This window comes from Balaenoptera physalus (assembly GCF_965194825.1).
Source record: "Balaenoptera physalus genome assembly, chromosome: 2".
Classification (NCBI taxonomy): Eukaryota; Metazoa; Chordata; class Mammalia; order Artiodactyla; family Balaenopteridae; genus Balaenoptera; species Balaenoptera physalus.
The window spans coordinates 162,516,602-162,532,946 of NC_138883.1; the positions used below are offsets into that span (position 1 = coordinate 162,516,602).

Here is a 16,345-nt window from a genome sequence, read left to right on the forward strand (position 1 = left end):
TGTGTACAGCTTAGACTATATTAATTGAAATTGTCCCGCTGGTCAGAAATGCCCACACATGAAGTGCAGTCAGATGTACCATTTAGAAAAATATCCAAGCCAATGACTTTACATACAGAGAGAGATGCTGCAGAAAATTCTTCCAAGTGGCCCTTTTCAACTCATCCATTTTCAGAATGTTCTCTTTTACTCTAGCAGAACAGTACGCACCTGTCCCTGGGCTTTTGTTCAAAATAACGTTTGGGCCTGAGGGAGCTGATTTGTGGCACAAAAGGTCCTTCGATGAGCAGAGGCCCAGGACATTTCCTTAGCTCCATAACTGAAGTGAATTCTCTCCCAAGCTGAGTAAAAGAAGAAGAAGAAGAAAAAGCAACTTCTTCCTGAAAAGCAGTGCCAGGTGCAGCATAAATAAAGCAGCAAGTTGCTGTAAATCTTTCTTAAGATAATGGAACAATAGCTGAGGTTAGGGTTATTATCACAGAGCTCAGATATGGACAGAACTTAGTGTTGCTTTTAAAAGAATTAAATTGCAGGCTGCAGACCTAAGTACAGTATGCTGTTAAAACTTTACAGATACCTGAGTGTTGCCCACAAGCAGACTTGCTGGCTGAGACTGTTGATGGATGGGATAATGGAGCTTTTAATAGCTGTATTGCTAAATCCTTTCCATCCTGGGTGGGTAGTGACTGAAAGTAGTTTAGTCCTTCAGACAGAAAATTGATCCTCCGCGATATGAATATCCTGTTCTCCCCCAAGCTTTCTTCCTAGCTGTCTGTCCTTAAACAAATAAAAAAAATCTGTCCCTTTCTCCATTTTCCTGCCTTGGACTTTTAGCAACTCCCCTTTCCCAGTTAGGTTCTTGCCTGCTTTAGTAAGAGGGCCAGTCACACTACACAGCCATCCTGCACCCCTAGACTGCCTTCCCTGGACCTGGGGGATTTGAGGAGATGATGCTACTCTTTTTGTCTTCCTTTTTTGAAGACTTCAGAGGTGTCTGCTGTCATTTCCTCCTAATGGGCCTCCACGCCTGGACTCAAGAAATACCTTCTCAGTGGATAGCCTTGCTGTGTGTAGTGTTACTCCAGTTCAAATTGGCTGGCAATCACCTCTCTTGAAAATCCACCTGGAGGAAACCATTCTTGCAGCAAAGGGGTGCCCTTTAGTTATGGCAAGGGTGTCTCTGTGCTGCTGCAGAATAGACCCTTTTCTTGGAGTCCCATGACCCACCCACCCAGCCAAAGCCTCCATGACCCGCGGGCTGTTCTACCCACAGAACCCTCGGGTGGTGAAGTGCATGAGGCTGCCTGCCACCCATCAGTGAGGGACACTGGAGGACTGCTCCTTTATTTTCAACCTCCTTGCTGATTAAGATGGGAAAATAGATCCGAACCCTGGCTGGGAAAGATGAGAAGAAGACAAATAGTGTGTTAAGACCAAAACACATATTTATAAAATCTTGATGAGGGAAATTGGTATGCGTGGCAATTTTTCTACCATTACTCACATCATTAATAGCAATTAAGCTTTTCAACATTCAGAACCCACAGAGTTCAATCGATAGCTGTGTAAGTACAGTGTGTGATGGGTAGAGCGGAGGGCAGGGAGGACAGGATCTAGAGACAAAAGTTAACTTTATTTGGATTAGAGGTTGGCAGTAAGTCCTCTATAGAAAATCATTATTACCAATATTAGCAATGGCCACTTTTAAACAGAGTAAACAGCTTACACTCTTAACATGAGTAAGTGACTATTTGTTATCAGAATGGGGAATTCATACTAGGATTGCAGTGCATTTGAATTGCTAAAATAAGGACTTTAAATCTCAAGGGATATCATTGTTCTTTGTGTCATCATCATCATCATCTTCATCATAGGTTTTCATCCAAAGCACAGAAACTTCTTGTATTTTATTTTTGTTTTCTCTACATGCCCTGGACATATGTGAAAACTTGAAATTTTTTATTATTCATAATTTAAGTAGAAAACCCACCCTAAATTCTCATTCATAAGACTATTACATATATGTGTATGTGTGAATGTATACAAGTGCACACACACATATGCATACGTACTCTTTTTCTTATCTGTATGAAGAAAAATTAGATTATTTAAACAGTATTAAATGTTAATAAAACTAATGAATTTTATTTCATAAGAGACACACACACTTTTATACGAAGCTCTAAAAGTCTTATAATACCGCCTAGTTCAAATTAATACTGAAACTTTGTACAGTACACATTTATTTTTGTTCTTTCTTTAGTCTATTAACAGTTTGGGGTTTGTATTTTTATTTTTTGTATTGTCTATTTTTATTTTGGAAAAATAAGGATGATTTTTACTTAATGGAGAGAAATGCGGAAGGACTTAATTTAGTGAAACACTGTACAGAAGATATTTTCAATATTTTGTTCTACGTTAGTGATATCAAAATTGTGCAGCTTTTGAAGCTTTATATAATTTTTTATATAATATAAATCATATCTCTTCATAATCACAATAAAGACCAGTACTTTGCAGCTCATTTACAAAAGCAACCTGCATCATTTTCACTTGTGGTTTTAAACATAAGCCATGAAGGCAGTCACGTATCGTGGTTCTCCAGCGTATTGTGTAAGAGATAATCATGTATATACTTCTGTCTTACAACCTCTGTCATTATTATGGCCTTGGCAACCTGGGCTATTTTTTTACTTAAAAGGTCGCTGCTTGTCACCAGTTTCATCACACACAAGGCCAGGGTTATTTATAATTTGCACTCTTAAAGCTGAGCTATTGCCTTGCTGTCTGGTGAATCTCTGGAATCATTACAATTATATGTTCCCTGCGTGTTTCCCTGTAAAGATGTTGCTTTGTTGTTGTAGTTGCTGATGCTGTTTTATCTGAAAACATGCCCTTCTCTCTGGGGTTAAACCTGATCTCTTTCTTCATTTCTATCTTTATTTTTGTGATTTTGGACTCTAGATACGTTATTCTATTTCTGCCGTAGGGACGAAAACCACAAAACCACAGTATCTTAAAGTCGGGGCTGTCGGTGGTAAGAGTGTTCCCACAATTTACGTTTTTATGAGATCTTCATTGAAATCATGAATCAGGTTATTTTTGATTCAGGCCAAGTAGAAGACTTGCCAGGACGACCTTCTCTCGTTGTTGCTCTGGACCCGTCATGCACACAATCTTCCTTGAAATCTGTGGCCCAGTCAACTTTCATCCTAAAAATAAGGGTGATTCTTTCCTTCCTTTTTTTTTTGGCTGTGTGGGGTCTTCGTTGCTGCACATGGGCTTTCTGGCGTTCTCTAGTTGCAGCGAGCGGGGGCTACTCTTCGTTGAGGTGTGCGGGCTCTAGAGCGCAGGCTCAGTAGTTGTGGCGCACGGGCTTTGTTGCTCCACGACATGTGGGCTCTTCCCCGACCAGGGATCGAACCTGTGTCCCCTGCATCGGCAGGCGGATTCTTAACCACTGTGCCACCAGGGAAGTCCCGGTGATTCTTTCTAATAACCTACTCTTTTGCATGCTCTGAAAAGAGAAAGAGAGTAAAATATTAATAGTAAGGCTGAGGTTTGTATTTCATCAGAGTGAGCAAACAGAATGAAATATCTCAGTTTGCTGATTCCAAACTCATTCCCTCATTCTAAGTCTTCAGATCCCATGATAATTTCATCGCTGGGGTTCATCCAGATCCAACCAGATGTGCCACTGATAAACAGTATCAGAAAACACACAGTAGCGGAAGCAAAAGCCCTTCAACTTTTTTTTTTTTTTCCTCCGTCAGAATCAAATTTTCAGGCCTCTGGGAGAAACAACTCTCTACAAGACCTTGCATTTTCTTTTCACAGCTCCACAAGCAGCATGTCACAGAACGGCGTGAGCTTGAAAAGCTGGTTACTAAATCCTGCAGCAGAATGCCAGGTCTTTCAAGACTGTTTGACACATGTGTGTAGCTTAGACTGAGTGTAAAGGAAAGGAAAATGGGGTTCTTTTTGAAGGCGTATTTCCTTGCTTCCCTTTCCCCGTCCAGTCGCCCTTCCCCGGGCTCCCCACCGATAACAGATCAGCTCAGTGCTGTTCGGGGCCAGCCTCATCAAGGGTCATGGAAGAAACTGTCTGTCTCCTTAATGTTGTTGATGAACAATTGCTTCATGCTTTGTTTGTGTAAGCAGAGCTCACTCGGCAATGTGTTTTCTTTGCTGAAGGCACCACTGATGTTACTTGAACGGGGTTGTGGAGTGGGTCTCCGAACACACGTTTGTTCCAAGGCGTGTGGTTATAAACATCCACTAGTAGAGACTGGGGTATTGTAAAGCCTAATCTCTTCACCCATTATTTTTGTATCGGGATATTTTTAATATGCTCGCTGATGATGCACATATGCTTTGAAATTTTGTCCTGCGTATTGCCTCATCATTGCTTACCAACAAATGGGATATGCTAGCTAGGCAGAAAGGGGACAATAGAGATTGCTTTCTTTCTCTTCGCACGAAAGCCAACCAGAGGAGCCACTCTTTAAGGAACAAACCCACGTGTTATCTTACCATGCTCCAGATGAATGCTGAGACTCATATGATTTCAGAAAATGATTATCGAGCCCAAGTCTCTCATTGGCTTTCAACTCTAAAAGAAAATCAATAACTTGTTTATAACAGTCTTCATTCAGAATAAGCCTATTGCACAATGTTGCGTAACACAAAGGGGGCAGAGGTCGGCGAGCACTTAAAAGGATTACTTAAGAGTGACTGCCATTGACGCTATGATCAACTATTGTCAGCTGTTTTGTAAAGTTAGAGGCACCGTTGTCTATTTTGAGTGGAGCTACTTTCAAAAGGCCAGATCTCGAAGGTGAGCTAAACGCTGATGGTGAGAAGCTAAAGCATCCACAGGGGCCCAGCATCATGTATCACCCAATATCTGGTTTTGGTCAGTGGCAGCAATGAGCAGATGACCTGCTGACCAAAGTATTTAGCCAGAGGGTGGAAAATTTCTCTGTAGCGTATAATTAACCTAGGTAAAAATGCCATATCCTCATAGCTAAGGCAAAATGTATTATTTCATAACCAATTCCAGTAGCTGTTAGCTTGCAGATTCATTCTCTTGATAAGTGTTTCTGTTCACATGTGGCTGCCATCCGTGGATTGGAGGACCTGTGCGTGGTGAACACTGCCTAGTTTCAACTAATCTTGGTTCAAAATGTAGCTGTCATCCTTTAATAAAAGGGGCATCAGCTACATTGTATCCTGCTGCTAGAGTAAAATACATAACTACCGAATAGATTCACCAGCATGGCCAACTTTCAAGTGTGTACCCTTGGACTTTCCCACTGTTGTGAATTATTGTAGCAAATTTGTATATTTTTTGGCAGTGACTTCTAGATTTCTGAGCAGCCTTACTCCCCTGTATTTGCTGTATATACAAGGGATGTAAACTAGTGTCTAATGTCAGTATTTACCAAACCTCACTTAGGCAGACTAGAAAGGTGGACGTCTCAATTTTAAACCATTCTAAAGCCGTAATTAAAATTTAGGATGATGGGGTATTTGGGGCTCACGAGATCAATGAGATGCCTCTTGAGAAAATTGCACTTGATTTTTAAGAAATTCACGGAAGTTGCAAATTGTTTCTAAGTCAGTCTATGAGAATGGAAATAGTCACCTGGTCCTGTGATGTTCGTAATTCCTTTCTCGTGACTCGTGTTGCGTTTTCCCCCCGCAGCCCAACTCCAGACCGTCGGTGCAGAGCGGCCGGCACTCGGTGTCGGTGGAGGTGCAGATGCAGCGGCAACGGCAGGAGGAGCGCGAGAGCTTCCAGCAGGCCCAGCGCCAGTACAGCTCCCTGCCCCGGTACGAGCACCCCACCCGCACCCCGCGAGCGTCGCCATCCTCCCCGTCCTTGTCCCTTGGGAAATCCCTCCTCCCCAGTGCACTGTCTTCTTCTCCGATAATGAAGAACCGCATGTAGATGGTGGGAATCATCGCTTCCTTAGAGGCCACCTTACCACGTGGCAGGGAGACCAGGAGGGAGGTGTTTCAGGAGATGCCCACACCTTCACCGGGCAGCTCCCTCACTGGACCTGAGGTGGCTTGATCCACAAGGACTGGGCTTAGGGGTCAGACCTGGGTTCTGGTACAGCAAGTCCCCTACACATGAACGAGTTCCATTCTGAGAGCACGTTTGTAAGTCCAGTTTGTTCATAAGTCCAACAAAGTTAGCCTAGGTACCCAACTAACACAATCAGCTACATAGTACTGCACGGTAATAGGTTTAGAATACATTTCACACAAATAATACCTAAAAAACAAAGACAAAAAATAAACATCTTTAATCTTACAGTACAGTACCTTGAAAAGTACAGTAGTACAGTACAACAGTTGGCGTGCAGGGGCTGGCATCGAGTGAACAGGCAAGAAGAGTTACAGACTGGAGGAGGGAGAGGAGGTGGGAGATGGTAGGACTGAAGGATCGTCAGCAGTAGGAGACGGAGGGCAAGCTGCAATTTCCGTCACGCCTGTCGTTGATGGCACAGGTTCTGGTTCCTCGCTGGAACCAGATGCAGGTTCACATCTTTGAAAGTTCGCAACTTGAATGTTCGTATGTAGGGGACTTACTGTGTTGGTTCTGCGACCTCCCCTGGGGCTGGAGACAGATTTCTCAACTGAGAAATGGAAAGAGAGCTTTTACTTTGCTCAGCTCAGGGGTAACTAGGATAAATGGTATCTTGTAAATCTAGAGTTCTCCAAAACGATAGGTGCTAAATGCTCCAGGCACCGTATTTAGGGGGGATCAGTGGTCCCAAACCTGCCTCTCTTGCCGTCCTGCCATCCTTGCTTCTGCTCAGTGTTGAACCTCGGAGAGTCCCGGGATGTCCACCTGCCTAGCTGATGGCCGAGCCAGAAGGGTTTCCTTGCCGGGCTCCCCACGTGGAGGCCCCTCTGCCCCAGGGCTTTTCTGCCAAAGGCCTGGAGAGCCCTCAGGTAACGGCGCCCTAAGACATTGAAATGATAGCCATTTTCCATCTAAGTATTGTAGATAATGAAAGTGTTTAAAAACATTCAGCTTTCCAAACTTCCCCAAAGAAGTCACTCCTATCATCACAGTTCTTACAGGCGTTTGTACGGAACACGATTTCAAAACCAGGTGACAAAAACATTTTGGGTGGAAAACGGTCTACTTACCATGTTTATATCAAGTAGACCATTTTGAATTTGGGGGAAAACAGTGCTGGGGTGGGGCACATTTGACCGACTGATATAAAAGTGACCCTGATTCTAATAAAGGTGAGTCCTTTTTAATGTTAAATAATCACCATAACAGCCCTGGGGGACTTCACTGCACTGACCCGGGTCAGCCACGCCCACGTGGGTGTGAGTGCAGCTCTGTACCAGGAGGGGCACTGCCTAGTGTGGGAACTTGATCACTCAGCTGTTCTCTCTCAATCCGTAAAGCCGTGTCTCCTTTGAGTAGGGAAGTATCCTTTCTTTTACATAGGAGCGTAACTAACAGTTATTTAGCCCACTCTAGGCAAGAGTCATTGAAGTTCAGGTCTAGACAAGACCTTGGAGAGCACGTCTTGCAAGGAAACAACTCAGAGAAATTAAGGGACTCTCCTCAAGGTCACACGCTAGTATGTAATTCCACCAGAATTCCAACCCCACCCTGCCCAACCCTGACCCTAAACCACTATTTTGTGATGCTCATTGCTCCCGAGGGCTTTGGTGCTCACATTTGGAACGTGAGCAGATATGGATGTAAAGGTCTCTGTGCTCTGCTGCCTTAGCACTTGGGGGAAGGCCACCGCCTGAATCACCCCAGAGCGTCAAATGGGCAACACTTCAAGGTACACAAAAAGCTTCTCCTGTGTAAGTTCCCTTCTTGCAGCCTGTCGGCTTGCCTTCCATCAGAAAGACGAGCGTGATGATGGGGGTGACCCGACACGCGTGGTGTGGCCCTGCTGTCCCAGCCACGCAGTGGCCACTGTGAATCACGGCCCACGCGGATGGTGTTGTCTGCGCAGGGGCTGTGATCTTATCTTATTGGCAACATGTTTGGCTTCTTATATTTTAGTTGTGTTTGAGAGTATTTGTAAGAAATGGAGGAGAGCTCTCATAAAGTGTGTGTAAGAAGAAAGTGAGATGGGAAATGGCCAGGACTAGGGAAGGGGAGGAGGAGGGATAGGGGTGGGAGGGCCTGGTGGGAGGAGAGACTCTGGGGCCCCATCCTTGGGAAGAGGACCAGAGAGAGGCAGGTGCACCGGATTTCTCCTGCTCACCTTCCGAAGTCGCTCAGTTCTCCAGACGGATCCTTTCATCCTGGCGCCCCCTCTCCATCTCCACTCCTAACCCTCTCCAGCTCTCCCCTCCTCTGTGCTTCTCTCCCTCCTCTCCCCCTGAAGCACAGGTAGAAGCACCTGTAATTCCTTGGACCAGAGGCTTGCTGCTGCTGGGACTATTGCTGTCAGTTAGTGTTTCCCTAAAGAACCAGAACTTTCCCTCTGGTAGTTTATAACTCCCTTACTATTAGCCATTTTATTCTGTGCGGATAGGAGAAAAGTAGAAATCTTAAAACTAAAGAGCTGTGTGAGTTTAGGCGAGTGGGGCTGGTCGGCCTATACATCACATTCACTTCTTTTAGCGAGTACAGGTGGGGGGGTTAATTTGCATATAACTTATTGTCAGCCCTCCGTATCCACGGTTCCATCCACAGTTCCATCCACGACTCCTCTGTATCCATGGATTCAACCAACCACAGACCATGTCGTCCTGAGGTATTTACTCTTGGAAAATATCCATGTATAAGTGGGTCTGTGCAGTTGAAACCCATGCAGTTAAAGGGTCAACTGTAATTCCTCAACGTGCATCTCTGAGTGAGGGAATTAGGAATGCGGGGCCTTGCACACAGCTTGGTTCCTTGCAGGGAACCTCGCTCAGCCAGAGGCTGGAGATCGGAGTGGGGCTGTGACCCGCACGAACTGGAGGCGAAATCCCCGTTTCTGACATGTGATATTCTTCAAAGACACTTGACCTCAGCTCTTCGGATGTGGACAATTAGCGGACTTTGGTCTAAGCAAGTTGCTGTGGCATTTGAGACCAAAACGATTTCACGGCACACAAAGAGTCCAGTTGCAAAGTGGAGCATAAAAGAAAACAAATGATCGAGACTCTGTATCAGGCGCGCTAGGTGAGGTGGTTTGAATTAGAGGGATGTATACGCACCAGAGGGGTTTGTAAATTCTCACTGTGATTAAGGAAACCTATAGGCAGACTTCAGGTTGCATTGTGAAATGTCAGGAAGAAACACTAGCCAGGTGGTAACATGAGACCGGGGGGAAGGGGACACGAGTGGCCACACACTGAATTCTCAATCAGAGGAGGATTTCTTTTTTATTCCTAAATTAGTTTTCTTTTTTCTGTTTTACTTTCTTTTTTTAAATCCTTTTAAAAATGCCTAGCTTAGTTCCTTAGTATCCAAAAGGCAGCTCTAAATCTGAGTAGTAGAAAAGTATGTTGGGTCTTAGTCACTGATAGAAAAGCATATTCAAGATTCTTTGTTGAATGCTTTTCTTTACCTTTCCTCTGCATCTTTCCTCCTGCCATGGGTGGCTTCTTGCTCATCCACCTTGCTTCCCGGCTGTGTCTCCACGCCCTGACTCAGTCTCCCCCACAGGTCCGTTTATTACGTGTCTCGACTGCCTCTCACCTTGTCAGCTGTGGTCTGTCTTTCTTCATCCCTGTGTGTCCTCCTCAGCGCAGTGACTGACGGCTTTCCTCAGGCGCTGGGGCTTTGCTGGGTGTCCTGTACATGACAGTGGTCTTCAGGCATCATCACTAAGCGGCAGTTATTGCCACACCAGGGTCTGTGCTTTGGGTCGACTCAGGCATGAGTCCAGTGAGCGCATTCCAGGACCCAACCAACCTGCGTGCTGACTGTAAAGACACTCATTGGAAGGAATGATGCTTTGTTGCCCCTGTGGTTATTCGTGGCCTTTGAGCGACGCTGGGACGGTGGAAAGCTTGCTTCTGATTCTGACTCTGGGACGTGTTTGTGAGTTGCTTCCCCGACTGAGGGTTCTCCAGTTAGTCCTTGGTGCCTTTCTCTGCTCCCTGATCTCTACCAACCCTTCAGACAGAGGACAGAAAGCTGATCCTTTTGTTTATTTTTTTCCCTTGGTCAGAAAGATGCCCTCCCAAACCCAGAGCCTAATTATTGGAGGCAAAGTCACTTGAAAGTCACCCAGTAGTGAACCATGCACTATAGGCTACACTTTTGTGAGCATTTTACGTCTGTGATTTCATTTATTTCTCCCCAGAACCCTATGAGATTAGAGGTTATGCCTGTTTCACAGATGATGCACCTTGGGCCCAGGGAGGGTAACCCCCCCAGGCTCACATAGCCACACGCGCAGACTCGGGGCTGGACCTGCGTCCGCGGGACGCCCAGCCTCTCTCGCGCCGTGCTCCGCGCCTGCGCGCCTCATCTTCCAGTGGCGGAAACTCTCTGTCTGCTGCTTGCTCGTGTTTCTCTACAACCTGCTCATTTCTTGTCCTCTTTAATCAAGAGCTTGTTGCTACGCTAGCTTCCTTTCTGAGGAAGCGTGTGTGTGTGTACGTGTGTCCATGCGTCCATGTGTACATATCTGTGTGTATGTACTTTCCTCAAGTGTCTTACTTCGAACCTCAGGGAGGTTTTCTTCCTTCTCTCTAAACTGCTTCATTTGAAGAAAATTTTAGCTTCAAGAAATTCTTTCTCCCACGTCGTCATAATTTCCATCCTGAACAAACCGTTAGTGAATTCTCAATGTGTTTGAATACACAAAGACTCTGTTTTCCTGGGACTGATTCAAAATGCAACTTCCGGTACATGAGCTACGTGGAGCAAAGCCTCCGGCATCGTGGAGTTGGAGACGGGGATGGACAGGGCTAGTGGATCCCCGTGGACCAAGGATGAAGAAGCCTATTTCCGGTTATCCTTAAACTGATAACTAACCCGTGAAGGAATCCCACGTTGTCGCTATAACATCAGTAACAAGTTTGTTGTTTTAATTAAAGTTTCATGATTAATGTCAAATCCCTTGGTTTCATGCTGGCACTTTCCATCATTCACTGCTCTGAGCAGATTAATTTATGACTCTTTAAGTGAAGGTAATCAGTGCTTTAGGCAAGTAAACTATTCCATCAAATATAAGGATTCTTGCCTGGGCTGACTGTACACATGGTCCAATTCCCATTAAAAGGATGGATATACTGTAGACTGTTCAGTTAATCAGAGTCATATCCAGGGAGGATTCTGGACAGTAGTTCATCTTTCTTATTGAAAATACCCTTGACTACATTTTAGGTCATATGGAAAATGGGCAGATTTTATCCCAAACCATGTCGACGGCACTTCTGAATGTTCAGGAACACAAATGGCTTCATTCCTGTGGGAGACCGAGTGCTGCATAGACCTTATTTTTCCTCTACCAGTCTTTCTGAACACTCTGTCATGTTGTGTGTGTTGATGTGAAAGGCTGAACAATACGTACTGGCACCGAATGATTTTCTTATTGATAAATGGAGCAATATATTTTGTTTTATGGCTCAATTCTCGCTCCTTCTCTTCCATTTTTAAGGCAAAAAAATTAGGGCATGTCTTCCTTCCTGGCACAAAATTGTTTTACTTTATCATAGCCAATCTTATTGTAAATTCATAAAAGCATCTAGAGACTTGATAGTAAATTAAAGATGTTTCAAAACAATAATGTTTCCTGAAAATGATGTGCAACTTTATTGCAGAAGGGATAAGAAGCTGAAATTTCTATAGGACTCTGATTTATTTCCCCATCCTGGGGTGACAGGAAATGGGTTGAGTAGGTTACCCTGGGCTTGGGTAAGGATGCCGTGGGCAGGAAAATAGTGCTTCCTCCGCACACGTCCAGGTTCTGCAATCTTGATGAACATGTATTCCGAAGGGTGTCAGTTGCTGACATATACAACTCAAGAGCCGGGGCTTTAAGGGACTGCCTGTTGCATTTTTAATCATAAAGCAGTCTAGACTTAAATCTTTCATAACTGAACTCAAATCAGAATCCATCACACGTACTTCATATTAGCTGGCGTCTCTGGCATGATGGTGGTAGCTGTGTAAAATATTTGTTTGGCTTGTTTAGAATTGAATTGTAATGTTCTAAAGCGAGAAATTATTGCTGGTGTAGAAGCTGCCAAATCGCTAATACCCCTAACAGCGTTCTGCCAATGAGTCTAAACTGCAGGAGATATTGTCACCCTGAGCAGAACAGATAGCACCACCCAGACACAGATGGGGGACCCTGTTCCTGAGTAGCTGCAGAATCTGTTAGCTGTCTCTCCTGTGTAGCCATTGTTTGTGCAGACTTGTCTCAGACTTGAACTTGCCAGGGACAGTCATGTTTTCATCCTCCCGCCCCTATCACAGTGTCTGGCACGTGACTGGAACCAAATACAGTAAGTCCCCTGCATTCGAACGAGTTCCGTTCCGAGAGCACGTTCGTAAGTCCAACAAAGTTAGCCTAGGTACCCAACTCACACAGTCAGCTATACAGTACTGTACTGTAATCGTTTTATAATACTTTCCACACAAATAATACATAAAAAGACAAACCGACCCCCAAAATAAAGAAAACATGTTTAATCTTACAGTACAGTACTTGGAAAAGTACAGCAGTACCAGCTACATCACTGCTGCTTTTACGCTTGCTTCCGGACATCCTGGGCTTGAAATGAAGACACTGTACTACTGTACTCTACACGGTACTGTACAGTAAAGTACACAAAAGCACAACCATTTGTAGAGGAGGCACGCACGTGACAATGTACGCCAGACGCGTGAAGTAACTTTCCGTGATTGGACATGCGAACGCACGTTCGCATGTTTGAAAGTTCACAACTTGAAGGTTCGTATGTATGGGACTTACTGTAATGTTTGTTGGGATATAGAAATGCTATTTCGGCTCAGCCCTGCCCCCTCACTCCTTCCTTCCTTCCATCTCTCTCCCTCCCCTTTTCCCAACCCTCACGCTCACCTTTGGGCTTTGCTTTCTAGGCAGAGCAGGAAAAATGCCAGCTCCGTCTCCCAGGATTCTTGGGAGCAGAACTACTCCCCTGGGGAAGGCTTCCAGAGTGCCAAGGAGAACCCCAGGTATTCCAGCTACCAAGGCTCCCGGAACGGCTACCTGGGCGGGCACGGCTTCAACGCCAGGGTCATGCTGGAGACCCAGGAGCTCCTCCGCCAGGAGCAGAGGCGGAAAGAGCAGCAGGTGAAGAAGCAGCCCCCTCCCCCCGAGGGGCTCAGCAACTATGACTCATATAAAAAAGTCCAGGACCCCAGTCACGTCCCCGCCAAGGGGCCCTTCCGGCAGGACGTGCCCCCCTCCCCTTCTCAGGTCTCCAGGCTGAGCAGGCTCCAGACTCCTGAGAAAGGGAGGCCCTTCTACTCCTGAGCAGGAGGAGGGCAGACGCTTCGTGTCATGCAATAAAGGACATTTTCCTGTGAAGACTTGTATTTTGGGAGTTTTTTTGAAACCTCGGTGGTAGTATGGAATATTTCTGTTGCTGGTATTAGTGCCTTTAAGCAGTGTGGGCAATTCGATGGAAGGCCTTAAATGTCTTTGCCACTGTGTCCCAAGTGTCTGTTTCATGGAAGGATTTCCTGCCATCTGACAATCACCTGTTCGAGGCATCATACACTCTGCATCTCTCAGGTACTGGGAATCTGGCCCAGCCCGGGAGACGTCGTGGCTTCGTGTTACCGCCCCGTACAGCTTGTGGCAACAGATTACCCTGAAGTCAAGGGTGACGTTGATCCCTCTTGTTTCCCTTTAAGTTTCTTAGGTGAGGTGACATCTCCATCTCTGGTGGATGAAAGTGGGTGACATACACCAGTAATTGGGACTCCGTGGTACTTCCTGGCACAGTCATTTTTAATCCTTTGTAACCAGTATGGTTTCCCTTTTCTTTCTCAGCTCCTTGCAACAAGAAATTTCCTTCATCTAAAAGAAGCTAAGCCATATTCCAACACTGTCTGTTTATCAGGGGGGGTCCTTTTGTAACTGCCTTATAACTCAGTGTTACCAATAAAGTGATTATTGTGTCGCGTGTATAAATACCCTTGCTCAGTCCTGATCCTCTCACGTGTCTTGAGTCACCATGGCTCTGCGTGGGGAACGGGGGAGACAGGCGTCAGCCCTGGTGGGGCAGGGGGCCGCCCACCCGCCGGCCCAGTGTGTGTCATGACACGGTGGGTGGTAGCTAAGGAAAGAAAGAATTCTCCCAGGATGAGCGTCTGGCCCAGTACATCCCAGCCATTCTTTTTAAATTAGTTTTTGTTTGATGAGTTGGCAGGAAGGGCATAGCATGGAACAAGGATCAGTCAGACACTCATTTTGGGATTCCAGAACCTCACCTGCTTTCTCCGGTTTTGAAAGTCGGTTGCGATGGATGGTTGTCTATTCATCCACCTGTTGTCTCTCTGCCTGGTGATGTCATCCAGGTTTCTAGATAATTCTGCCATGAAATAGAAATGGTAAATAAGAAGAAAGCTGTTCCGCGTCCCACAGAACATTCTGGTGTCCCCAAACAGGGAGAACAAAAGATTGCCCTGGTGTCAATATGTTAATGTACGTGCGGGTCATGAGGACCTGGGTTACTCCCGTGTTCCCATCTTCTCATTTGTTGGTCTGAACATCCTGTTGTAAACCGTGGCTGGATTGCTAAAGTGCCTGCGAATCCCGATGTGAAAAAAGCTTGAGATGAAAGCTCAGCATACTGTGTGTTAACAAAAAAGAAAAAAAAAAAAAGACATGTACTGATATGCCTATTTTTTATTTTTACTGGCACATTGTATTTTTGTGTCCACTTCTTTTTAGAAAATATGTGAGGGGTTCATCCCCATACCTGCGTCTCTTTTGCATTTCTGTGTAATGGTTCTGTTTGTTCACGGAGCATAGCGATGTTGAAATGATGTGACCAGTGTAAGCGTGGTGACCTCCGACAACAGTTGCTCTCCCTCACAGCCTCTGCTGTGCTGTGAGAAACAGCTTTCCCGGTACATATGAGACTTCTAATAAAAGGCATATTTCTTCCTGTTCTCTGTGTGTCTCTAGTATTCCTGTGAAAACTCTCCTAGCTGGGTTATTTTAAAGTCTAGTAGCAGAAGTAATTTTTTTTTCCATATTTAGAGAAAGTTGAAAGTTTCCTCATCTCTGTCTGTGCAGACACGGAAGTGGGTGATTGATTGTTTATTTGAACACCTGAGGAGAGAGGGGACAGGGAAGAGAGAAAGACCTAATTAATGAGTCCACTGGAAGGCCCAGGCTGCCCAGAGTAGCCGGGAAATTCGGAATGGAAGGAACCGATACACTAGAATAAATAAAAGAATAATTATACAGAGAGCGATGTAATATTTCCGTTGTTGCCCTTTGCACTATGGACCATTTCAACAAGGCGAATGTTCTCCTTGAGTCCTAACCATGTGTACCTCGATCCCAGAGAGAAGTCCAAATTCAAGCTGACTTCCAAACTAGCCTGGTTCTTACTTCCCAGATCACACAATGAGGCTTTGCTCCTTCTTCCAGAGGGACACTCGTTAATATTTGTATGGTGCTTTGAAGGCACAAAGGGCACTAGATCCCTGGGTGGGCCTTGTGCACCATTATGGTCGTGGTCGCCACCCAAAGGGCGGGCTTTGCAAAGACCTGTCCAAAATGCCCTCCCATGGAGAGCCGAGCATCAGCTGGTTGTCATAGCAACCCTTATCCTGCCACTAAATCCAAACTCTGTCACCTCAAGATTAGTAACGAGAGGTGTATAGCAAGCCAAGGAGATAACACGTCTTTGGTTCTTATACGCCTACAAGGTGTGGGAAAGTAGAAAAGCGAAGATGGACAGATTTGTTAATTTTCTCGCTGACCAGGAGTCCCGCTGCAAATGCCAAAACTCACAGGTTATTTATCTCAACTGACAGTGAGAAGAGAGACAGTACTGAATGCTGTGGGAGCCTAAATCACAGAGGATTTGTTGATTAAAACTGACAGTTTGAGCCACACGGAGAAGAGGAGGAGAAATAGATGTGGGTCAGCACAGAAGTGAGAATATGCCCGATGAAGCAATCTTGTCTAAATGAACTGGCCTCTGCTCCAGCACATCTCACAAGGACTTGCTGGGACCAGAGGGAGAGTGTGTCCACAGGGAGAAGTCTCAAGTCAGGAAAGGGTGCAGGTGGCAACCCCGAGGCCCTCACACAGCTAAGGATGGAGGTGCACTCAACTGTCCCTCAGAAAACGTGGTCCCCCTGTTATCGCCTCTCTTAGGCCATTAGGACTATAGATAGTCTTATAAATAT

General features: G+C 45.4%; 1 protein-coding gene across 21 annotated transcripts in view; it reads left to right on the plus strand.

Moving 5' to 3' along the window:
• PARD3 (par-3 family cell polarity regulator) overlaps nt 1–15,091 on the plus strand; it is a 627,365-nt gene extending 612,274 nt beyond the window's left edge. For all 21 annotated transcript variants that reach the window (XM_082449617.1, XM_082449635.1, XM_082449621.1 and 18 more), the window contains 2 exons: nt 5,708–5,835; nt 13,049–15,091. In XM_082449617.1, coding sequence (XP_082305743.1) covers nt 5,708–5,835; nt 13,049–13,445 — 525 coding nt within the window. In that variant the 3' untranslated portion in view covers nt 13,446–15,091. The remainder of the gene's footprint in view (nt 1–5,707; nt 5,836–13,048) is intronic.
• The last annotated feature ends 1,254 nt before the right edge of the window (nt 15,092–16,345 follow it).